The sequence below is a fragment of the Embiotoca jacksoni genome, unplaced genomic scaffold (genome assembly GCF_022577435.1).
Source record: "Embiotoca jacksoni isolate LCO1_2020_lvr unplaced genomic scaffold, fEmbJac1.0.p SCAF_11, whole genome shotgun sequence".
In the NCBI taxonomy this organism is placed as follows: Eukaryota; Metazoa; Chordata; class Actinopteri; family Embiotocidae; genus Embiotoca; species Embiotoca jacksoni.
In genome coordinates, this window is record NW_027185241.1 from 6,509,110 (window position 1) to 6,534,263 (window position 25,154).

At 43.3% G+C, this 25,154-nt stretch overlaps 2 protein-coding genes across 7 annotated transcripts; one reads left to right on the forward strand and one right to left on the reverse strand.

Moving 5' to 3' along the window:
- Positions 1-199: 199 nt before the first annotated feature.
- dap3 (death associated protein 3) lies at positions 200-6,881 on the reverse strand. Of its 2 annotated transcripts, none has more exons than XM_069142715.1 (13): positions 6,693-6,881; positions 6,492-6,533; positions 6,041-6,154; positions 4,632-4,733; positions 4,407-4,515; positions 4,213-4,305; positions 3,996-4,126; positions 3,214-3,294; positions 1,856-2,020; positions 1,686-1,760; positions 1,519-1,608; positions 533-650; positions 200-430 (listed from the first exon to the last, which is right to left on the reverse strand). In XM_069142715.1, exons 2-13 carry the CDS (start codon positions 6,528-6,530, stop codon positions 345-347), a joined length of 1,203 nt encoding a protein of 400 aa, XP_068998816.1. In that variant the 5' UTR covers positions 6,531-6,533; positions 6,693-6,881; the 3' UTR covers positions 200-344. The 2 variants fall into 2 exon arrangements, with proteins under 2 accessions (XP_068998816.1, XP_068998817.1); XM_069142716.1 differs by having other exon boundaries at positions 1,701-1,760; positions 6,693-6,880.
- A 2,652-nt stretch (positions 6,882-9,533) lies between these two features.
- On the forward strand, positions 9,534-24,876 carry LOC138194191 (histone-lysine N-methyltransferase ASH1L-like). Of its 5 annotated transcripts, XM_069142726.1 has the most exons (14): positions 9,536-10,041; positions 12,744-13,637; positions 14,558-18,710; positions 20,142-20,484; positions 20,643-20,816; positions 20,909-21,003; positions 21,087-21,160; positions 21,266-21,311; positions 21,418-21,458; positions 21,567-21,637; positions 21,747-21,928; positions 22,460-22,551; positions 22,679-22,821; positions 22,905-24,876. In XM_069142726.1, exons 2-13 carry the CDS (start codon positions 12,948-12,950, stop codon positions 22,805-22,807), a joined length of 6,090 nt encoding a protein of 2,029 aa, XP_068998827.1. In that variant the 5' UTR covers positions 9,536-10,041; positions 12,744-12,947; the 3' UTR covers positions 22,808-22,821; positions 22,905-24,876. The 5 variants fall into 5 exon arrangements, 4 of the variants coding, with proteins under 4 accessions (XP_068998831.1, XP_068998828.1, XP_068998829.1 ...); XR_011177911.1 differs by lacking the exon at positions 22,905-24,876 and having other exon boundaries at positions 21,747-21,923; positions 22,679-22,770; XM_069142727.1 differs by lacking the exons at positions 22,679-22,821; positions 22,905-24,876 and having other exon boundaries at positions 9,535-10,041; positions 21,747-21,941; positions 22,460-22,550.
- Positions 24,877-25,154: the final 278 nt, after the last annotated feature.

Sequence of the window (25,154 nt, forward strand, 5' to 3'; positions counted from 1 at the left end):
AAATTTTGATTGATCCGAATCTTTTCCAAGCAAACTGTCCGACTTGCATCTTAATACCGAGTTGAAACTACTAACAATCAAAGCGTGAATGTTGAGTTCATTTAATAGTGTTTCTCATGAACAAAAAAATACATTAAAAAAAAAACAAAAAAAACACTAAGTTTAAACTTATTGAGAAATTAATGCAAAAGTCCACAGTAGTTTTTTACTTTAACATTTTATTATCAAAGTAACACACATGCGTCATCATTTACAGAGGGATACGTATTACAGACATGGACATTTATATGCTTATATTGTGTGATATTTGTGTGTATGCGTGTGACTTGAGTCTTCATGTGACTTTATAAGAAGCCACAAATTCTGTCCAACATCGATGGATTCCTGTTGCTCAAAAAGACGAGTTCTTTCTTCCCTTCCTCTGTTTGACCTGATGGAAACAAAACAAAATCACAATTAGTAAAACAGCATTGCTTACATGTCAGGTCATGTGACATCATAGCAAAGCATCATCTTCATCATCATCATTTACTCTGAGGATGCTGCAGCCAGCGGCGGTCCATGTAGTACAGGTAACAGCTCTCAAACTCCTTCTCGCTATAGTTGGGCACGGACACCGGGATGAACGGATCCATGCTGTCAAACCCCGTCTGATGACAAGAAGTCAGAATACAGAATATTAAACCTGCCGTCTTCAGGCGTGTTTAACATTTACCATCAAAATCTAAATTTAAAAGCATGTTCAGATATGCAACATGACCATAAAGCCAATAAATTACAATAAAAGTAAAAGATGTGTGTCCTCATAAAATCAACTACAAGCCCTGTTACAATATTCAAACAAATACAGATATCAGTATTTATACAATTCAGATGCGCAGAGGGAGGAAATCAATAATATAGATTTTTAAATATGAATTAATGCATTCAAAGAAAAGTCAAGTTCAAGTGAAGCCCACACAGTCAGTGGTCAGCAACAGAAATCGACATGGTTAATATTATACAATTATAACGTCAACATTTTTGATCTGGTGGAATGAAAGTTTTCTATAGTTCAATATTCATCCAGTAAGAACGTAAAGTTGGAAGACAATGATGGATTTATTGGTCCATTAGTAAATTGATCTTGTGACACGCAGACATCAGATAAATGCACGCATGATAAATAATGTTAAAATTGTCTCAGTCACATTGTGTAACACTGCCAACAGGTCTTCAGTCGAACACAACGGACAATAAAGGACTCATGTTTCTTCGCTCTACAAAAAAAGGCCACTCAGTAAAGAAGCAAGGCCTGTATGCACTAAACAAAGAGTGAGACTCCTTTGTTGACAAATGTCACAACAAATCTGTTTTATTGTAACATTACTCGATATACTTCCTGCTTTGTTGCTCACGGACGACAAAAAGTTGCTCAATCTGAAATGTCCTAACTAATGGCCAAAGTTGGCGTCACAGCCACAGCTCGAGGGCGACTGCTCGCGATAGTAAAGCACAATAAAAAAAATGACCTCTAACCTCTCCTAGCAGCTCCTGCGGCAGGTAGGCAGATTTTGAAGTGTAGAGAGACCCCGTTTGAGACAGAGTGGCGATGATGACGCCTCCAGTCTGAGACGAGAGAGTGAACATTAAAGAAAAAAAAAAATCTCCGAATGATAATATGCTCATGCTACTGTGGTCAACACCTGCGTTCTTCTCACCCAGTCGTTCTTCATCAGCTTTTTTAGGTTATGAATCAAAGTGAGCTCCTCTGGATTCACCTGAAAACAGTGAGACACATAACATTTCCTATCTGTGGCGACTGAAGCAGTTGCATGAAGACATGACAGGATTGTGAATGCGTTAAAACTCTCACAGCGCTTTTATCTTCCTTCTTGATGGTGGATCTTCCCCAAAGGGCGTTGAGACCATCCACAGCCACGGCCAAGCGAAAGTCTGCCCCCGGTTGCTCACTTTGCAGCCTCAGTTCCTTCATCACCGCCCCCACCACATCACTGCTGCTCTTCACACGAGATATACCCTGCAGCAAAGGAAACATTATCAGAGGCCTGGTGATGACCGTGTGCTGTGGAAGGAAATCAACAGACAGAAAACAGTAAATCTGAGCTACAGAGTGATGGTAAAGTGTGGGCAGGAGGCTGCAGGGTGGGAGAGGTTAATTTTATGCACAATTCATTTCATTTTCAAGCCTGTAAAGAGCCAAGTGTTTGATACAAATGCTAAAACTGGAGGTCAGAAACAAATTCAGAGAACGAAATATCCCACAACAGCCAATCTTTGTAAAACAATGTGGTTATCAATATGTGCTCTAATCCAGTGGTTCTAAACTGGCGGGTTGTGACCCAGAAGTGGGTAGAAGAGCCGTTTTGACTGGGGTGTCAATGTGAGACTTAAAAGAAAATAAAGACAACCAAATTTCTGCTGCTGCACAATTTTTGAAGGACTTAACGTTTCAAATGATGCAGCATGTGTGCAGCATATGCTTGCTGACCAAAACTGACGTCACATTAGTAGTCATCTCCCATTTGGACATTTGTAAATAGGTTTAGGGATAGATATGTCTGCCTTTATATTTCATACTGTTCAATTTAGATTAATGAAACTTGATGCTCAGCACCAGTTTAACCTGGTGGGAACAGCATATCTGCCTGCAGTTTCATTCAGATTTATTGTGCCTTTATGTTTCATTGGGTTTGAGCCCTTGTTGCATCTTTCTTTGTATATTTCATGTTTCAACAGTGCATGAAGTCATGTGTATTACTGAACTTTTTTTTTTTAATGATATGATAATTAAAAAAATATGAGTGGTGAATTAATGAAAAAAAAATATTGTTCTTGAGGACAGAACCACTAATCCAATCCCATTAATATACTACCAAGTTTACGGCAAAAACAGTTTCACTAACAACTCAAACACAATAATGCAGCACATTATCTTTGACAATAGGATACACTAAACGATAGCAGCAGCAAGATGTGAGAAATTCACAGGTTGCACATTATCTGCTGCTCTTTGCTGATCGATCATGGTGCTCAGTTCATCAGCTATTGATCATCACCAAGCACAGGGAAGGTGACAGATGAAACTTTAATGATGACTGAAGGGAAACAGGCGGGCAGAAATACTGTAGATAAACCACATCTCTAATGAACGAACATAAAAGTTAGAAAACTAACAGAAATGAGGGCGAAATAACTGAACCTCCCACTCACCTGATCCACCAGCTCTCCAAGCGGACATCCCTCCTCAGTGAACTCCCTCTTTGTCCACACATAGCGCTGCTTAGTCTTTATCTGGGAAGGAAAAAAAATACACTTTCATTGACCTTTTTTTTAATGTTTTTTATTTTTTTAAACTGACTAAATTTTTTTTAGTTTCTGCAACAGGTTTCTGATGTTTCTTTCCCCCCCAAAGGAAAAACAGAAAGTATTCACATTAAGCTCCAGTTTGACTTGTTTCCATGACAATAACTAAACTCATCAATACTTAATAATTCTAAACTGTACAAGGTTATCGTTTTACATGTGACCTGATTAAAAACTGTGTTGCTTTGTGAGGATTAACTCGCATGAAACAACTTAATTTTCTTTATGTATCAAAAAGACACAATAAACACTACTGTGGATTTGCTACGAGTACAACTACAACTTCTTACACGATCTGTAGTGTCAGATTACTCTGTAATTATACTATTTACTTGCTTATGTATCCAAGAAAACATTCTTATTAAAATATTTGAATAACTTGAATTCAAAACGGTTCCATTCATATTGCTATTTCCGTGCTACAGAGGAGGTGATGCCATCAAGCAGTTCAGCTACTTCATGCATATCAATCTGCTGCTGTGAGGATACAGTCAGGGCTCATTAAGGTGTTTAAAAGCTTGTTAATAATGTGACAAATTGTGTAATACTCTATAAGATTTAATCGGACTCTGTGGCATCAGGTTAATGCTGTATAATAAATGAATGACACCCTGCGTACATACTGTTACCTTTGAAAGGAAGCGTTCATTGGTGATTCTGAAGTTGCGTAACCATGTTGTGGCTTGTAACGGCTGATCGAAGCGAGAGGCGTTGTAGGACGATGGCAGCAGCTCCTTACAGTTCTTCACCCAAAGGTGGGCTGTGGAAGGCAGAGAAGATGTAGAACTGATGACACTTTCTGGGTACAACTCAGATGTAAGGCACGTGTGACTGTGTTTGTCTCACCGTCAGGAATATGGAGCACCAGCCATCCCTGTGTGTAGCAGAAGTGGACTGTGTGACAGAGAGACATGGTCTTCCCACTACCTTTCAAACCATCTGAACAACTTGATCAGGACAACAGGATCAAGAGAAGAAGAGGGTGTTCATTTCTCTCTCTGTGTGTGTGTGTGTGAGAGACCATGTGATTTGAAGGATACAGAATAAATATCGCAGAGCAGGTTGGCTGAAGTCTGTTTTCTTCAGGTAAGAGATTACCTCCAGAGCCGGCTGCCTCACCATGATGCAGGCTTCATTAAACGTCTTCATCTAAAACCAGAATTTATATCCATGCAAGACATTTTACAACTTTGACTTAACACATTGCGTGATCTATCATCCATTTTATAATTTAACAATTCTTTCACATCCAAAGTAGAACCTGCCTGTTGTTGATAGCGCCACGGGAGGCCGTGAGGGAACAGAGGACGGATTTGTTCAAAGGGCAGAGTGTAGTACTGCCCGATATGTTTCTCTGACTGACATGCCTAGAGAGAGACACAGGTGAGGTCATAGGTCAACATAATACAAATACAGACACCGCAGAAATCAGTTGTACTGTGCCTTCACCCCCTGTTAGCACCAACGGCTCAAATAGATCACCAAACGGGTCTTTGGCTTCTCTGGTGTATTTATTCAAATATACATACATGGCACTTAACAACAACACTGACAGGATGAATACTTTCAGTAGTAAAACACAATTTAAAAATCTATCTGTTGGAAGTGGGACTTTTCCCCCTGTGTTTATTGATAATGTAACATACAGTCAGACTACATGACACAACGGCTGCATTTAGCTGTTTTTTGATAGCTTGTAACATCTGCTGGCTCACTCCGAAGCTATTAAGCCATGCGAGTATCATCAAAGCCACATTTGCTTACTGGCAGCAGTGGAAGAATAATTCTGATCCTTTACTTAAGTAAAAGTAGTAATACAGCGATGTAAAAATAATGGAGTATTTTTACAAAGTAAAAAAAAAAGTAAAAGTAAACAGTAAAAGTCCTGCATGAAAAGCCCTACTTAAATAAAAGTTAATAGGTTTTAGTAGTCCCAACTTTTTTGAGACGTGTTGCTGCCAACAATTTAAAAATAAGCGCATATTTTTCATAATATTTCTCTGTTTCAACACTTGATTTTTTTTTCTTTGGTCTATTTTCAATTAAATATGGGTTTAAGTGATTTGCAATTCATTGCATTCTGTTTGTATTTACATTTCACACAGTGTCCCAACTTTTTGGAATTAGGGTTGTACTTCATATCCAGATCAGCTGATTACTGGGAGAGAAAAGAAGAATCCACAAATCTGTTTTCAGTTTTTATACTTTTTCTCTCATCTTTTGATTTTTACTGAGATATTGGATAATTTTAACGTTTATTGAAACAAAACCATGGGAGAAATTTAGAGGGGAAATTATTATTGAGTGGCGCTATTAACAAGTTACTGACATCTGAAATTTGGCCCCAACTACACTGTTTCGTAAGACGTCAGAGAGCAAAAAGGTTGGAAACGATTGGTTTAATATTACAGGCTTACTGTTGTTTAAAAAAAAAAAAAAAAAAGATTGTTATTGTGTCAAATCTTCATCTGAAAAGAAACTAAAGCTGTCAAACAAATGTAGTGGAGAAGAAAGCACAATATTTTCCCCTCTGAGATAAGAGGGCTGGAAGTAAGAAAGTTGCATTGAATAGAAAGACTCCAGTTCAATACACATACCTCAAAACTATCCTGAAGTAAATGTTGCTTGAGCGAATATCCTTGCTACCTTTTTTTTTTTTTTTTCTCCTGCTTACCGGATCGTTCTCGTGTGCTCTGAAGACTGAGAAGGGCTCGGGCTCGGACTCTGCAGCCACAGCCTCCTGCTGCTGCCCACATCCACTGGTGTGAAGAGACCTGACGTGGGTTACCTGCAACATTGTGCCACAACGAAAACATTTCTGACCTCCTCTCTTTGAAGCAAGACGGCTTGACTGCGTCAGATATATATATATCTATATATCTATATAGATATATAGAGATAGATATCTATAGCTATAGATATATATATATCTATAGATATATATATGTATATCTATAGACATATATATATATATATATATATATATATATATATATATATATATATATATATATATATATATATATATATATATATAAGAAGGTTTATTTTTAAATGTACAGCCCAGGTTTTATATCTGCAGCTTCTCAAAGAGCATTTAAACCCACTGTTAACATCAGTCTTACCGTCTGCCGGAGCCTGAAGGACAGTCTGTGGAGGGCCATGATCTGAAACGTGAAATACAGTTTTATTAGAGAGGTCACCAACACCAAACATGCAGGTAATGCGCAAATGCACACTCGTGTCCTGTAACCTTGCATAAACACTTAGCTGACAGCTAGCTGTGGCACTTGCAGGCACGTAAGTACGAGCAACGGGAATAATACCGGGCTGTGGGAGCGTGAAAGCGGTCCACCTGCGGTTCACTTCATTGAAGGGTTGACTGACAAAGATTCTTCTACTGAAAAAAACCGTCCCGGGTTTTAGGTCACAAAGATTAGAAACAACGCACGTCCAAGCGAAGTCAATGTGCCAGATCTGTCACGGACACCGCCATCATGCTGTACAGAGCAGGAAGTGACGTAGATATAATTTAGCCAATCAGATCGCACGTGCCAGGCGACAACAAGGAAAATGGAGTTTATCGGACTTTGACACATTTCGCCTCTGATGAGCACACATACAGTTAAACTAATGCCTGCTTTAAACACTCAGTGGAGGCGTGCTTTCTAAACTGTCTAGAGGTGGACAGTGATTTTTAAAGCCATATTTGTGGCCTTTTTTTTGTCTGAATTTATGATATATTGCGCTCTTTGGTCTTTTAACCAATAACGGCAAACTTTCAACTTCATGATATCAGTTTTACAAATCTGTAGGAGCTGAAAGAAGATTAACTACAAATTTAAAAGCCCTTTTTATAAAGTAGGCCTATGAATTGACAAGAAAAAACACACAGGCAAATATAATAAATTCTCAGATACTTTGTGCAAAGCATTTTATTTCTCCAACACCTTCTCTAGTATTTTGTAGTATCCTTTATAATAACAATATCCTCATGTTGTAATGTACTGTACATACTTTTACTCGTCTTTTTTCTTTTGTTTTCTGCCTAAATTTGCTATAAATATAACCTATAAAAAAAATCCTGATCATAAACATCTTTATAGACATAGCATGTATCTGGAAACAGGCATAAAGTAGTCCACAGGAAAAAGTTCCCTGGAGCCCCCAAAAGGATGTGGTAGTTATAATTGGAGAATTTGTAAAAAAGAAATGGAATTTTTTTTTTTTTTTAATTAAATATGCAAATCTAATATCAGCTGGTGCTTCTGAGTTATCACCCAGTGACCTTTGTTGTTTTTGTTCTTTTGTGCTTGAGAATTAAAAAAGCTCTACAAACTTGGGACCAACGTAAAAAGTTGTCACTACTTTTGTCACAATGAAGAAAAAAAAACTTTTTGATTAAATACCAATATTGTGCCTTAGCATAGAAAGCCTTTTTTTGTCAATGTTTTTTTTTTGTATTATTATTGTTATGTTGAGAGTGTTCTTCAGACTTTTATTATTATTTATATTTTACAGATGTATGTATATTATTCAGTGGCTATACAGACATCAACATTTTTACGTTTTCTTTCTATGACTGATATTTATGTGTGTATATATATGAGATATGATATAAGAAATGTCTTTGTGTATGTAAGTGATTAAGTTGTTTATGTGACTTCATAAGAGGGCACAGCATTGATGGATTTTTATTGTTCAGAAAGATCAGTTCATTCTTCCATTTCACTGTTTAACATGATTAAAAAACAACATCAAAGTTAGTAAAACAACTTACTTGGAAGTCATTGGCACAAATGCAGTCGTTCAATAAAGAAGTGAAGCTTTCAGTTGTCAAACTTTCAGCATTACAAAAACTTTGACTTTTTGGTAAAGCCTCTCATTCACATGATTTTGTTTTTTTTTGCTGTGTCATGAGTGCATTGATCCTAAAAATGTATGCAGCCTATAGTTCTCTCATTATGCATATAAAAAAAACGAACTGTGTTTGACCAGTATGCCTCAAAGTGATTTACACACAGAAAACTTGGCTTCAGTAGGCCTACTGTTACTATTAGGCTATTTTGCAGTTCTGGTTGGTTTCTGTGTCTCGGTGTGCACCGTACTTCAAAGGAACGGTTACTTGACAATGGATAGTAAGAGTTTTGGGGATGAGCCCTAGGGGCACAGTGACAATTTCTGGAGGCCGAGATACCCAGAACCCTGCACCTAGGTTCAATAGGTTTGTCAAAAGTTAAATACTTGCTTTTCTTTTCTCACTACCTAACTGGTTATCAAAATTTTACAATAGGCACCACTACAACACAACAACTTAAATGACAAGCCCTGCATCATCACCTCATCCTGAGGGTCGGTCGAGTTGGAGCCTTAAGTCTAGTTGTAAAAACTATATTTATTTATTGGTGATATTAATCTTATATGGTGCATATTTAAAAAAATATTGTGTTCTTTGCTAACTACCAATAACCACTAAACACACACACACACGCACGCACGCACGCACACACACACACACACACACACACACACACACACACACACACACACAGGTTGTTTACTGGGTCTGTAAGTGAAATATGTTGTCATTTATAGTGTTTAGTGTGCATTTAATGGGTAGTTAAGGGGTTACAATGTCCGGAGAATGTCCAGTATGAATCTAACAACAAAAATAATTATTGTTTACTGCTTCCATTGATATGAATAAACATCAACAAAATAAACAATTATAAAATAGGTTGTGTATTACTACTTATTTCTACATATTATTATTATTTCATCATTAGTTATTGTTCTATGTTCGTACTAAAATATGGTTAAAATGTGTATTGTTTTGATGTTGTACAGATACTGCGTGTGTTCGTGTACATGTGTCTGTGTCTGTGTGTGTGTGTAGGGGGGCGTTATAGTTTTGGATCGATATGCTTTGTTAACTGATCCACGATAAACAGCTCTCCCATATTAACTTTTCAATAAGTGCTAACAGCACTGTTTGCATGACCCACTACTGTAAACTGAATCCTGTATTACATTACGCGACGCAACTTTTGAGCTGCTCCCCAAAATCCTGCCAGCAGCCTACTTTAGCCAAGTCGTCGCCATTTTATTAAGCGTCTAAATAGCCCTCCCCAATCGCCTATTATGAACCGCAATGAGATCCTGTGCTGTGTTCGCCGTTTTATCTCCTCCTCTGGCCACACGAAAATGGCCACGCAATTGCATTCCCGCAAATCCACCGACCCCTCTGCGCGGTGTCAGCCTGTAACGCAGCACTCACACAGCTGCAGCCCGTCGTCCCAGCAGCCCGTGTGCATACGAGAGAACAATCTGAGCCATTATAACTGGCGGGAGCGATGTAACTTTCCCCGAGAGAAGTGGGCAAAATAAGATCCAGTGTAACCAGTCCGCCACCTAGCTGCGGAGGCGCGCCGACGGAGATTGTCGAATGTATGATTATGAAAACACCCGCGCCAATGTTGTTGCACAGTAGGCTCTGCGCTCTGACGGGACTGAAACTCGGTTTTAGGAGGTGTTTTAACCTCCGCTGGCCTTAGTTATGTAATCAAAGCAACATCTAATGCACCAAAAGCTGTGGATTTCTGTTGGTGCGAAGAGCAGGACAGCAACACCTTAACCTCCTGCCTAAACGCAGTTGGCTCTGGGACGCGCTCTCGGGTAAGTAGCCTACGTAGCCTTATTACAGATTGTCATGGCAGTCTGTATTAATGTGTGCAGGCCTGTCATCATCAGCGAGCTCAAAGCACAGAAGGTTAGGGGAAATTTTATGTATCCGCTTTGCGCTAATTTTATCCCTTGTTGCTGAGTGTGTTTCCCCTCTGTTCCCCTTGCATGGTGATATTTCTTATTTCAATGTTGCTGACACTAGCAGAAGAGGACTGGCAGAGGACAGATAGAAGAGAAAAAGGTGGATCGGGACTAATCCACATAACAAACACCACCAAGCGAGCACATTTTGATGCGACATCGTAGCCTCCCACTTCCATGTTGAGTTTCAATTTGCAACCGTGTATGTTTTAGGGCGCTTAAATGTGCGATATATTTTATTATGGAGATAGCAGTGACGACAACAACAACACGTGTGTGTGTGTATCATTTGTAAGTGCGACAGCTTCAGGGGGATAGTGATTTTCCGAGGTGCGCAAAGTCATTATGGAGAAGGAAGCTCCTGTTGACGTCCTCAGTAAACCAGTGATAGGTTGCTCCAGTGCGGTAATACCGCCACTGCCCATACTGTATCTACAGTAGCAACATCAGTCAACCTACGTAGCTGCGACCTGGGTACAAAATGTACGACCAACACACTTCTAATACACTAGGTAGAGGGGGGGAAAAAAAAGTGTGTGTGCGAGAGAGCCAAAGAGAGTGAAGAGGAGGAGGAGGGAGACTCACGTGAGAAAGTTCCCTGTATATGGCTGCCCTGACTGTGAGGCTTCATGGCTCAATAATCTGAGATGCCATCACGGGTGCCCAATTTCCAGCTGTGCTCATGCTGTTGTCAGGCAGAGGATAATGGTGTTGTAGTTATTGATGATAACACTGTCATGGCATGGTGATGATGGCTGGAAATATGGTGGGCCATTATCATGATTTAATCGTTGCTTCAGCGCTCCCGAGGAACCACACTGACTACAGTGTCAAGTCCACCCATCATCCTGTCACTGGAAATAGCTGCTGGTCTAATGTTGGAATAATTTTGAGTTATGTTTGAGAGGTATAGCTCTGGAGAGTATAAAAAGCTATTAGTATGCACTTTGACTGATGTTGAATGGGCTTGCCCTTTTACGTTTGAAAACCTGCCACTCTCACTCTCCTCTTATAGTCACCTTGCACAACAAGACAGTTCCCCATATCTTCCCCTGATACCTGAATCCTCCTCATACAAGTCAGGCTACTGGAGCAGAGTTCATACTGAGAGTGGACATTCAAGAGGACCACTGTCCATCTCTGGGCTCATTTTAATTTATTGTAAGGAGGTTTGGCCTTGAAATTCTTTCCAAAACTGTTACATAACAGGAGTTACTGGAACAGATGTTGATTTGAGCTCGGTATGATTCAAGGCAAAGGGTTTGGGTGTGGAGGGACCCAGAGGCAGGAGAGATAGCCCACAGAGCTCTTAAATGAAAACATTATCTGAGATGCTCTTGTAAGTTTAAGGGGGCAGTTCGGTGCGTTGAGAGACAGATGAGCTATTTCATAAGAGGCTCTCCAGAGAGAGCGAGAGAGAGAGAGAGAGAGAGCGGCAAGAATGCTAGGCCGGGTGTGTTTTATTAGAAAATGGATGAGTGTCTCCCTTAATGAGAGAAAGAGAATAATGAAGGAAGCATGATAGAAGATGCTGCTTCTCTTCAATACGTTCTCGCCTGGACGCAATACGAGTGAGAGAGAAAGTTTTTCTGGTGAGGAGAATGTTATTTTAGGGTGTGTTACTTTGCTGTAATGTCACATTAAAAGTCCACTTACAATGGGGTCAATGAAAAGCTTACTTGACTTAGAGGAAGCAATGGGAGGAGGAGGAATTTGCACTCCTTTCCAAAAATAAGTTTTACCCTTTCCTACGGATTTGTGTTACCACTACTGAAAGGGGAGGAGGGGAATGGTCGGACTGTGAATGGAGGGATTTAGGCTGGAGAGGAGGAAAAGAACGACGTGGAGGAGGAAATATGGTTCTGATTAACATGGATACAGTGTATGAGTTGACCATTTTACTGTGTGGTCTACAGAGAGAGAGAGGGAGAGCGAGAGGGAGGGAGAGTGGATGGGACTAATAGAGAATGCATGCAAAAGCTTACTGCCAAACATGAAAAGGGGAGTTTCGGAGAGAAAAGAAAGTACAGCAGCGGGAAGGGTGGGTGGAGAAGTGTTTGTGGGAGTAGCTGAGAACAGAAGGCGCAAAGACACCAGGGAGAGGAGGGGAGGAGACTGGATCAAGTGTTTGAATTAGTCAGGAGCTGATTGATTGATATATTGATTTGCGGAGAGGCAGTCAGGATTAGAACACAAGTGACATGGTAGAGGTTTAGGGAGTGTTTGCTGTCTTTCAGAGCTGCTGTTATTTACGGATTGTTTAAGGAAACTAAGCCGAGTCTGTATTTGGGGAATGTGAGTAAGTTGTTCTTCCGGTTAATACCAACATTCTGTGAATCTGTGATGTTGATTGGGCCCCCGGGTTTTCTGTATGATGAGATCATCTCTGTGGACGCAGGCTTTAGCACCCCTCTACAGCTGCCTGCAGGAAGGGGAATTTCCCCTCAATTCCTGTGTTGCTGCGACTCAGCATCTGAGCTCACTGAAATGACTAATCACTGGCCTCTCTATCTTTCTGTCTTTCTCTCTGCCTCATATTTACTCCATCTCAGTTCAAGCCTAAAGGACAGGAGAGAGACCTTCTCTCGCTGGATGAAAACACTCGACAGTACTCGGACTGTTACAGGATCTTTTTTTTGTAACCGCTCAGAGCTTCACCTGCAAAGGTGCTTTTCACCTTTGACCCCACCAGGGTCATTTAAAAGTGTTATACTGGGAACCCCACAGCATCCTGTTACTCCCCCCTGACTTCTCTGATGGACCAGAGAGTGAAGGGGGGAACCCCTCCGACCACAACCTCCACTCTGGACTCCCCCTCTGCACCTGGAGACGCTGAACAGGACCAAGTGGGAGAGAAAAAGAGGAGAGGTGAGGGGGAGATTGGTGACGTGGGGAAAAAGGAGGAGGAGAAAAGAGGAGCAGGAAGAAAGAGAGAAGGAGACAAGGGGGAAGTGCTGGAGTTGCTCATCGAGGGGCGCTGTGGAGGCGTAGGGCAGCAGCAGCTTCAGATCTCTGGCAGAGAGACGAGCTGCCCTGAGGGGAATGTACGAGTCCGGATTGGACTTCAGGCTAAGCGCACCAAGAAACCGCCCAAGATCTTAGAGAGCTACGTCTGCAAGCCCACCATCAGGACCTATCAGAGACAAGCCAGGGGGGCACTGCTGAGGGGGGATGGAAAAGGAGGAGCAGGCCAGCAGAGTAAAACCAGCTCTTCCCCAGACGAGGCAAACAGAGAGCAACGCTCAGGCTTGGATGCTGTCCAGACCACATCTAAGCAAACTGCATCTGCTGCTTCACCACCACTTACACCATCATCATCGTCATCATCATTATCATCAACATCTTCCACATCGCAGCCACTGTCGTTATCATCAACATTTACTACAGCTTCCACCCCTGCCCCGGTCCCGGCCATAACCAGCCAAGGGACCAAGTCTGCCAAACAGGTAAGTCAATGTCAGGCACAATTAGCCTTACAGACATAAAGCTTCTCTACGACATTACATCTGCCACGAAGTGAAGTTAGCTTAAGATGGAAAAAATTAAACTGAGGGTTGCAGTGAGTGAAGGTATTCATACATTGTTAATAGCACATGTGTGCTGTAACTCTGTTTTGGTTTTCACAGTTAAGCACCAGGCTTATAGATTCGCTCACATGGTGCAAAAGCACCTGGCTTTGAGCTCAGCTGTAATATGGTCAATTGAGCTATTGTCTCAATACTGAAACATAAGCAGCACATTTGAATAAACAGACCTATAAATAGGACAACAGCACGGCAACCACTCGGAGTTATTACAGACATTGGTCCATCAGTCTTTATGACAATCACCAAGGGGAAGCTTATGGCTTTGGCCGCACAAACGCCACTCAAGCTCTAGCGTGCCAAAATTACAGAACAAGTATGAAATGTCAAGCCTTCTCATCTGTATTAGTGGCAATTTATAGCTACCAATAGCAAAGCTCTCTTGCACTCTTTCTGTCTGTGCTTGGCTCTCTATATCTGTCCCTCTTCTATTTTTACATCCCCTCTTTTCTCTACCTGCTCTCATTTATCTTTCACTCCCCCTCTGTCCCTGTCCCACTCCCTTCCTCTCTGTTTCTGCCTTTGTATTTCTCCTTTCTGTGTCATCCCCATTCCTGTTTCCATCACCTCACTCTCTCCTTCTCCTCAGTATGCCCTCGTTTCTCTGCCTGATTGAGTCACTTTATTCTCACTCCCTCTTTTAATGGGCGGACAATAACAAAAGCATTTCAGTTATTGTCTCTTTCTCATTGTCTTTCACTGTCGTCAACAGCAAACTAATGGATGGCAAAGCTGTTGCTGTCTAGGACATTGATATGAGATTGTGTGTTTGCATTCCCCAGGTTCCCATCAAGCTGGCCAATAAGACAGAGGTGAATTCAAATGGCTCATCAGAGAGAGTGAAGAAAGACAAGCTTCCAAGTGTCAATGGCCAGCCGGTTCCTGCTGGACCCAAACCCTGCTCACCCACAACAGGCCAGACAAATTCAACTACTCATTCCACCCCCTGCAACCAGACAGTTTCTGCACTGGAAAGCGGGAATGACGGAAACACCTCCAAGAAACATAATGGTTTGGTACAGACAACGAAACAGAAGGGACTATCAAATGGGAAAGGCTCTGCCAACGTCCTTGGCACTTCTTCCTCATCGAAAAACAAAGTCGGAAAACACAGCAGTTCCTCCTCTGTTTCTTCCATGGACTCCTTGACAAGACCTCCAGTCTCCACTAGCACCCATAAAGAACTTATCTTTTCCAATAAGAGTAGGCCAGACTCGCCTTCCTATAACTCAGTCAACCCCAAACCACAGTCTTCTCCCTCTGTGGATCTCTCCTCTGCCCAATCACAAGTTCAGGATCCCTCGCTACAGCCCCTGCTAGAGAAAAAAAGAGAGAAAGAGAGGAAAGCAAAGAAAGAGAAACGGAGAGACAAGAAATCAAAGCGTGATAGATTGGAGGCTGACAAAGCAAAGAGTGAGAACAGAAAGGAGGAAGTGAAGAAGAAAAAAAAGGAGAAAGCAAAGGATGGAAAATCAAGACATGGTAAAGAAAAGGATGAAAGACATAGAACGGATGATATATGGAGGGATGAGCTAAAGAGCGAGAGAGGAAAGGCTGAGAAAAAGAGGGGTAAGCTTAGTCCTGATAGACAAAAAACAGAGGATAATAATGCAAAATGTGGTGAAACAGCAGATAATGGTAAATTAGATAAAACCTGTAAAGTAGTCAATCCAGGCAGAGCAGATGAGAAAGAAAAGACAGATGACAGTGGCAAGCCAGTGAAACAAGCTGAGCCAGCAACAACAACAGGTGACACCAGTAAATCAAAAGAACAGGACGTCTCAAGACATTTATCTGTGCCTCCAAGCCACCCCTCTTCTTCTGCTCCGCCCTCTCTGCCCACGCCTTCTGCCCATGCTCCTATTTCTCCCCCCTCCTCCCCCCAAGAGCAGGACAGCCGACCGCTCAAGAAACGTAAAGCCAGAAGGCCCAGCTGGACCAAGCTGGCGCACCGGGCTCAGAGGGCGGAAAATCAGGAAGCCCCTTTAGATTCTCTACGTAATCCTTCACTAAATTTCCCCCAGAATCCCAAGACTCCCCTTCCTGCCAAAGCCACTATTGAGCAAAGTGATGAGTCACACCCTGCACCCTCTAGCTTCATAACCAGCAGCTCCTCCCCTCTGTCTTCTGCAACCAAACCTCCAACCCCGAAGCAGAATCACCCCACATCAGATTCTAGCCCCCCTGCTTCCACTTCCAGATGCCCCATAAACACTGTCCGAAAACGGGGTCGCCCTAAATCCCGCAACTCAAGTTTGGATGAACCTCCCCCTCGAATTTCCCCGAACGAAATCCCAACTGAGGTGCCTCTTCTGGGGTGTGACGGAGTTCAGAAAGCCCCTGTGCTGGAGCCAAGTCCAACAATGCAGTGTGCCGCTCAGCCTAAATCCAGCCCGAAGAAGCGGGGCCGTCCTCCCAAACGACCACTCCCCGAGGTCCGGGGTGGAGATGCACTGCATCACACTGATCATACAGAAGGGAGAAACGATTTTCATCCTCCTGAAAAGGGGAACAGGCAACTAAAGATCAGGAGGCTGATTAACGAGATGAAGAAAAGAAAGAAGAGGAGACTTCACAAAGTAATGCTGTCTGGTTATGTTGGAAAGGAGGGAAGGGTAGGGGCGGCAGCCGATGGCGAGACCTCTCTAAGAATGTGTAAATCGATAGAGGCTACAACAGTACACACACTCTCAGCCCTGTCTTCCTCCTTCGGGAGTAAGCTGGGCCCTCAGATCAATGTTAGCAAGAGAGGGACCATCTACATGGGTAAGAGGCGAGGACGTAAGCCTAAATCCCAAACAGCTAACCTTAATTCAATCCCCCAGAGCTCCACTCAGCCGTCTCTGTTTACCAATCCCTCTGAAACATCTCTCTTCTCTTCCAACCAACTCCAGCCTCCTCCCTCTCATCCCTTTCCCTCGCCATCTCTCACCCACTCCAGTGGGGCCCAGAGTCCTTACAGCGAAGGCAGCCTCACAGAACACTCATCTTCCCTGCTTTTTCCTCACCCCTTCTCCCTGCCCTCTCCATCTTCCTCCTGCACCTCCCCCCGTCCCCCTTCTTCCTCATCCCTCTCTCCCTTTGTGAAAAAGAGTTGTCCGTGTCAGGGAAGGCACCACTTCCCCTTTCATCAATCATCATGTAAGCTCTCTTGTCCCACCCCTCCCCTGCATCACACACCTGGCTCTCCCGGCCACCTGAAAGAGGCCACCCCCTCCCCCAGGAGTGAGTCACACAGTGAAGAGACGCTGCCGAGTGACAGCGGGATTGGAACGGATAACAACAGTGTCTCTGAGCGAGGGGAGATGAGGGGAGCTCGAGGCATGCTGAGGTTGGGTCAGGGGTCAGGAGTGATGCTAGGGGGTCAAAGACACCCTTCTTCTCTTGTGGACCGTCCCTCTCCGGTCTCTTCACCCCTTTCACACATGCCCCGACTCGCAAACCCTGTGACCAACTCAAATTCGGTGGAGCGGCACAGAGACAGACACCGGCACAGACGTAGAGACTACGACTGTTCCTCTTCTTGTACTTGCTTGTGCCCTTGCCCCTGCCCAGGACACAACAAGTGCACTCATTTGGACTATTATCCTTGCCTTGGCCACAATGCACTGAAGAGACAGAAGAATAAGCATAAGAAGAGGCACCAGCAGCTGCACATGCAGGATCCAGAGTTTCTGGCTGAACTAGAAGATCTGATCAGTCAGTTCAGTGAGGTCCACATCGGACGGCGAAGTTGGGCGAGGACTGGCCTGGGACAGGGCTTTGATGGAAGTGCAAATGCTGCTGGAGGAAGGCGACATCACTCATCCTCTCATTCCCTCCGCTCCAACATCTTTAGGATCAATCTAAATGGCTTCTACTCGCCTCACCCTTCATCTTTCCCTGCCAATCCGTCCTTTCCCCCTCAGCCTTTCTACCCCTGCCACTGTAACAGGAAGCCAGACCGCAGGCAATGTGGCTGCCTTTCAAAGTTCCAGGAGACCATTGAAAATATGGGCTTTTACAGCAGCTATCCCCCTGCCACAACACTTTACCACCACCTCCCCAGCTCTTACCCGCTTCCATCTCATCACCAATATGGCCCCCATCAGCCCCACCATGCTCACTTCCTCCTCAACCCCGCCAGATTCCACAGGCGCAGGAGTAGGCTGCTGAGGGAGGGAGCTTTAGGAGGAGAGGCCGAGGGAGAAATAGGGGGAGGCAGTGGAGGAGGCCCACATCTCAGCTCAGGGTTCACATCCAGCCTCTCTTGTGGCTGTGGGAGGAGCGACCACAAACACAAACATAAACATCGTCACAGGCACTGCGAGCGGGACATGGATGACGAAGAGGAGTTACATGAAGATGAGGAGGAGGATGGCATGGAAAGAGAGGGGCTGGCGAGTTCAAAGCCAAGGTCAGGGTTCATTCTGGGGCAAGGAGAAGGAGGAAGGAAAGGAGTGAGAGGAACAAGGAGTATGCTCTCTAAGGAATCACCTTGGTTATGTGAGAAAGGAAATGATTCCTTCTCTGCTGCCTCGTCATCTTCAGCGGAGAGGTACAAACACACATCTCTCACCTCACTGGGACTCGGCTCCTCTCACCTATCTTCATTTGGGGGAGGTTGGGGCGGCTTGGGCCAGAGCTGGACGAAATTTGGGGGCCTGGGAGGTACAGGATTTGGAAACTCAAACCCCAGCTGGCGAGGTTTCACTGGAGACCAGCACACCGGCAGACTGGCTGCATCGGATGGAGAGGACGAAGACGGCGAGGATGTTCAAGAGTCACACCTGTACAGGACACCCCCGTCACCAACTCACACCAATCTATTCACATCTGCTGCCATGGCAACAGGGGAGAGGGGTCTGAGGAGTGGATTGACCTGTAGGAATTCAGGAAGTGGGGACAGGTCATGGAGGAGAGATGAACCAGCGTGGACGGAGAGGAGAGAAGCAGGTGAGGATGAATGATTTGATCAATTGTTGTGTGAATGAGTTGATCGCTGATAAGTCTGTGCTTCTCCTGGATGACTCAGTATGAGGCTATGTTGGCATGATAGTATTTCTCTGGCCGGATACTGTTTGTGCTGATGAATGCTACAAAAATTGTTATTGATTGCTTTGGTGCTTATGCACAGTTGTATTCTGTTACTGTTTCATTGGCAGAAAATATGAATATATACAATCCTGACAAGAAACTAGATTAAACGGAGAGTCTAGCATCCACTGTGCCTATCACTGACATATGACAATTGCAGCTGAATGACAGCTAGCTGAGGGAATAGGTTTTGTGCCAAGAGCCTCTTTTCACTGAGACAGTATGACAGATTTGTATATTTGCACAATGTGGAGATGAAACTGAGGCACAAGTAGTTTGCCCAATATAGTGACAGACTTGCTTTTTCTCAGGTGTTGTTGAGCACAAACATCAAAGCCTGGAGGGTGTTTAAGAGGAAATCAGACTCCATTCTTTTTATAGCCAATTTCAGACTCCCTGTGCTTTGCAAGAGATGGGCCAGACAGGCACACAGTCACTCAGCAAGCACTCTCTGTTGGAATTTTTAAAAAGTGTTATAGCAGGAGGGCAGCATCTTGATGGGAATCTGCCAGAAAATCTTTGAAATCTTCCTGGTCTGCAGTGAACCGCACGCTGTTGCAGCCCAGGGCTACCCAGTGAACACAGTCATTAGTTAACCACCAGATTGGCTATTTAAAGCTCAGCCTATTTCTTACTGCTGGCCAACAGGGCCTATTTGACTTGGAAAAATCCAATAAGGAAAGAGTGGTCAGTTTTGTCAGTGGCTGTGGAAAATGGAACAAAAAGATAGATGACCTCAGGAGAGATTGATGAAGAGATGGTACGGAGGTCAGACTGGGGGCAAAGAGAGCTTTTGAAGGGAAGATGTTGTTTTTGAAAGAGGTGGAATACATTTGACATCCATTCACCATCTAACATGTGTTTTGAAGTATGGCACGCTAGCGCGGTCACACAAACGCACACTTTTTACTCACTTTGTCTACTCAGCTTTTTGAGATTGTGTTCCACATTAACTGAATGTGGAAAAACAATGCTCAGTAAAAGAGTATGCATTCTGCACTGTTTGTCTCTTGTATTTTTTGCAGTGTGTGTGTGTGTACATAAATCACTTCTTAATGCATTTCCCAGAAGTGAACTGGTCAGAGGAAATGTTGTGACTCACCTAATCTGTGGCCCATCCGCATGACTCAGCCCAGCCCAGACCAGACTGGCCTCACCTCACACCTCCTGCTGGCTCAATCACTGATCCACATCTGTCTCATTTCCTCTCCGCAACTTACACCCCACCCTCACCCCCTGCCTCTGTCTGCCTCAACCCCTCCCTCCCTCTTTCTATTTCAATGACTGCAGGTTTACAAGGTGACTCAAGAAGCCGGAGGCAGCAGAAAACTGTGCCAACACCAGAGAGTGTGGCGGTGAAAAACAAAAGAAGGCCAGGACGGCCCAGGAAGCACCCACTGCCCTCCGCCGTATCCTCCCCCACACACTCTTCTGCAACTCCATCCATGTCATCACCTGACCTCTTGCCAGGATACAGCCACAACAGAGATGTGGGAGTGAGGAAAGAAGAAAGAGTGCCAGAGAGAGACCAAGGAGGAGGCGACACAGCGCAGCAGGTGACAGAGTTGGAGTTGCAGGCGAAGAGGAAGAGAGGACGGAAGAGAAAACACGGTGACTCTCCATGTCATCAGAGGTAAACACCGGAGCTGGTTGACTTGAAAATTCAATACAACCACTCACTACCGTATTATTAACCCACTGTTTTCAGCACTGTGTGCTAAACCAGTGCCTTTTCTCTCTTTCTCTTTTTCCTCTCTATCATTCTATCTCTCTCTTCATGCTTTCTTTTAGTGTCACCGAGGATAATCCAGAGTGTGACATCCTCCCTGAATGTTTTAGCCAATCAGATGTGGACCAGGCTCCGCCCCAACCAGTAACCATCCAAAGAGATGAGCGAGCTGATGGTCCTCCCAGGAAGAAGTTCCTGAGGGCAGGTCTTTACTCTGATGATTACAAAACTACAGAGTAAGTTCACTGAATCCATAAACAAACAATTATAACATTTATCTGTTATCAGTCCTTTTTACTGGTATTTATTTATTGTGTGTCTTTCCTAGTCCTCCCTCCCAAGCCCAAAAGAACTGCAGAGAGAGTATGGAGTACACACCAGGGGAGAACGACTATAGCCTTTTACCTGCTCCCATACACGTTGGTGAGTATATAAGAAAGCGTAAACACTGCTAGTATGTTGTTTTTGCTGTGATAGTTTATCCAAGCTCCCTTTGTCCTCTCCAGGGAAGTACCTGAGGCTAAAGCGAATTCATTTCCAGCTGCCCTATGATGTGATGTGGCTGTGGCAGCACAACCAGGTACACTCGTGCGTCGTAACACAGATTCAGAAATTGAGAACATTTTTTGATTTTTGGAGTGTTATAATTGTACCAGGATGTAATTCGCATGGTATTTGGTTACAGCTTCAACAGCAGCCTGCTGTCCCCCTGAAGAGGAAGCGGCGTTACTGTGAGTCGCCATTATTAGATGTGTAATGTCAGGTTTAGCTGATGTGTCAGATCAATACTCTGATCCAGTATCATACTGGTTTTTTTTGTCTCTCTGATTCCCTCAGGCCGGCTGAAAGAGAGGACGGTATTCCCTCAGCACACAGCAGTGAGTTTTATGGCTTGAAGTTGTTTTTATTCCACTGACGAATATGGCTTTAATAATTTGTTCTCTAAAAATTACATGCATCTCTTCCATTTTATTTTTATTGCACAGGAGGAGAGCTCTAGTGACATAACCAACTTGTTCCCTCACCTCGACATGGATCCTTTGACCAGCACTGAGAGGTATGGAAAGAACACAGTGACTCACTTTTCACGATTACCTAATTAATGCACTGTTACTGAACTGATGTCAGTGTCGGTGGTTAATATATCTCCCTGTGTGCCGGGCCAGGAGCTTTGTGGTGAAACACCACGTGTTCCTTGTGAGGAACTGGGAGCTCGTGAGAGACAGACAGATCCGAATGAGGATCGAGAGGGAGAGAGAGAGAGACGCAGACGGAGACGGAGAGGAGGACGACTCGCGACGTCCATCCTGTGATGGAGCCAATGAGGACGACAGCCACATCAAGTCAGGTCCATGAAGCAAGTGTGTGTGTTAGTTTTTGTTTCTGTAGGTGTTTGTGTATGCATACGTGTATGTGGTTGAACTCAACATATTTTCATTTTTACTGTACATGTGTGTAGATTTCTGTTTGTGTCCAGTCCTGTGTTGTGTCTATTATTTAATGTGCGCACGTATGTGTGTTCTGTCCTCTGCTTACAGCCTGTCCTCCTCATATTTGGCTTGTCTCCCCATATCATACTCAAGCAGCACAAACTAAGTGGTTTTCCAACCACAGATTTCAGCTTGCAGAAATGTTTCCCCATTTCTGTCATCCACTGCTGGTGTCCAAGAACCCAGCAGGCATCAACTTTCCCCATTAGCAGTGAAACCACACAGTTTCCATCAAAGACTCCCTGACTGATTGCAGATAGAAATCAAGGGGAAATAAGGACGGTTGCACAACCAAAGATATATCTGTAAAAGAAGTAACGTGCTGTTTTCATGCCCTCCTGCACCGCTTTCACTAACATGCAGAATACTGTTTGACCTTTGACCCTCAGATCACCCAGTGGGCGTGGAGGTGACGGTTATCAGCAGTGACCCTCACCAACTAAATCAGGACACCTCCAGCTCATGCACTGCCAGCCCCTGTGTGAGTTAACAAATCGAACACTACACACCTAAGAAAAATAATCTTTTATTTTAACAATGCAAATTTCCACAAGAATAAAAAAAAAAATCTGCTTTTGTAATTAGTTGAGCATACTTGTTGTCTTCAGCCCACCAAAACCCAGAACAGAGAAGAGGAGGAGAGAGAGGAAGAGAAACGAGGGGAAGTAGAGGTCTGCAGCAGAGAAAAGAGAAGGAAACGGCTGAATGATTTACTTTTGACCCTGCAGCATTCATAAGCTAACAGAAAGAGGTAAGTGGAGCATCAGCTGCAGAAACAGGAGAGAGACCGAAGTACATGCATTGTTTTGTTAATAGTACCTCCTCTTTATGTAGGTGGGACCACTCTGAGGAAGGGACCAGGCCCACCACTGGACAAACTGATGTCATGACACTGCTATTAACCACAGCAGTGCCACACAGAACGAGCAAAGGAAAGGAAAAGGGAGCTTGAGAATTATAGCAGCTGAAAATGCAAGAAAGACATCTCACACACTGACAGATGAGTGTGTTGAACCTAGCGCTCTGAAGGGCATCACACCAAGGATGAAACCATGGCAACTCATCTTTTGTCCAAGTGGCGAGGGATGACTGTCCCGGATGAAAGAAAGAAACAGACCAGCTGAAATGAATTTGCACTAGTGCTGGATGAACAAGCACACTAAAGACTGTATGTATGCTGAGTGGACCCACTATAAACACACACATACACTTTGACTGCTCTTACTTCAGCACCTTAAGCAAATTGGGAAAGACAGACATTGCGAGGGTGATTTGACAGTGGACTTACTGTACATGGTACTCAGCGTTTTGGCTCTGAAGTTTCAAAGAGACGAGGAGCTCACAAGCTGCCCGAGGGGAACAAAAATGGAGCCTGAGCCCTAAGTAGGTCAAAATCGAACCCTCATTCACTTGTTAAGCTTTCAAAGTCACATTGCACCTTTGGGAAATGGCACGAGGAGAAGTGAGCCAGTTAAAAGCTGTTGAGACAGTGTTAGGGTTTTTCTTCACTTTACCAAGACAGTGTCTGCTATGTACCAGTGAATAGGCAGGGGAGGGGGTGGGCTTAGTGATAGGAATTTTGGCATCGCTGCAAGAGAATTTCTAATGAGGTTTTAAGAAAGAAGTTATTTTTTTGAAAAAAGAAAATAAGAGAGAAGACAGCCTGACTACTGTCTGCTAAAGAAATGGACAAAATATATTCACGATAGGAATGTTTATTGTTAACTATTTTCAGTATTGCTTCTGAGGGAGGGGAGGTAGACGTGTACAAAGTGTTTTTGTTTACTTCAGACTGCCTTTGAGAATGTTTCACTCTTTGCTTCAGAGCATTGACAATCAGAATGTCCTTGGGTGGGAGAGAAAGGAGGGAGGAAAAGGGAACGAAAACGAGAATTGATTTGCCCCAAATGCTCTGTAGAAGTGCCATGTTGTCTTGTGTATGTACCTAAGCGAACTCATGCAGTCTTTAAAAGCAATATCTCCTCTGATAAGGACTATGTAAGAACTTCCGTTGTTTTTTAAGTTGTGAATATGTGAGGATTGGAGGTCATATTTCTGTACAGATGGATCGTAGACTGTCCTCATTTTAGGAGCATTGGGCTAATCCACTTAGTGGCAGTAATGTTTAGTTTCATGTGAATGTACAGTACATAGAGAGACCTGTTTTCCTTCTATCAGCGGTAGCGTGTAAAATTAGTATTATACATGACAGTACTATCTGAATTATAAACAAAACTTAATAATCAAATCTTTCATTTTACTAAGATATTTTTAACAGATTATTTAGCTGACCAATATATCAGACATTTCTCCTTACAACTGACTATGATTGTATATGATTTTTTTTTTGTTTTTTTGTAGAATTACATAATTTGTCTCTTTTTTTTTTTTTTTTAGCTGAGCATACTTTTGTTTTTGGTCAGACAATCAGTGACAGTGACTTCGTTTTTTTTCCAGTGTTAAACTTCTGCTCTCTTTCAGTAGTGTGGCTTCTAATAACAAGCCAAGAAAGTGCAATTTCTTTGACTGTTTACATACTGTATGTATATTTTTCCTCTTTCCTTTTTTTTAACTAAGAGCACTACATTATTGCCAGTGGATGATTAACTTTATAGCAAAGGTACACATACAGAGTTATTTATCTAGTTTGCATGACATGTAACCTTTGCCTGTTGCCTCTGATGATGTGCATCTGAAAAACAAAACATCAAAAAACAGTGATTACTCAATGCCATAGAATGTCAGCTCAAACTTTTTGCCTCTATATCCGTAATAATAAAAGCATTTTATGTCTACTAGTACTAAACCCGGCAAACTCTTGTGTATCAGCGACAAGGACTCCTTTTTCGCTATGCGTGCACACGCATGTATTGAGGGGAGTACCGCAGTGATATTAATCAGCTTGAGCTAACAGTGCTATCTAGCGGTGTTAGATTGTATATCTCACTGTTGTCCTCCATAATGACCCACAATGGAGGACGCTGTCAAAGGAACACGGTTACAAGATGGGGGGAGGGCTGCAGCTAGCTTCAGAGAAATGCTTTCCTCCTTCCGCCCCCTTCACAACATCCGAGGGCATCCTGG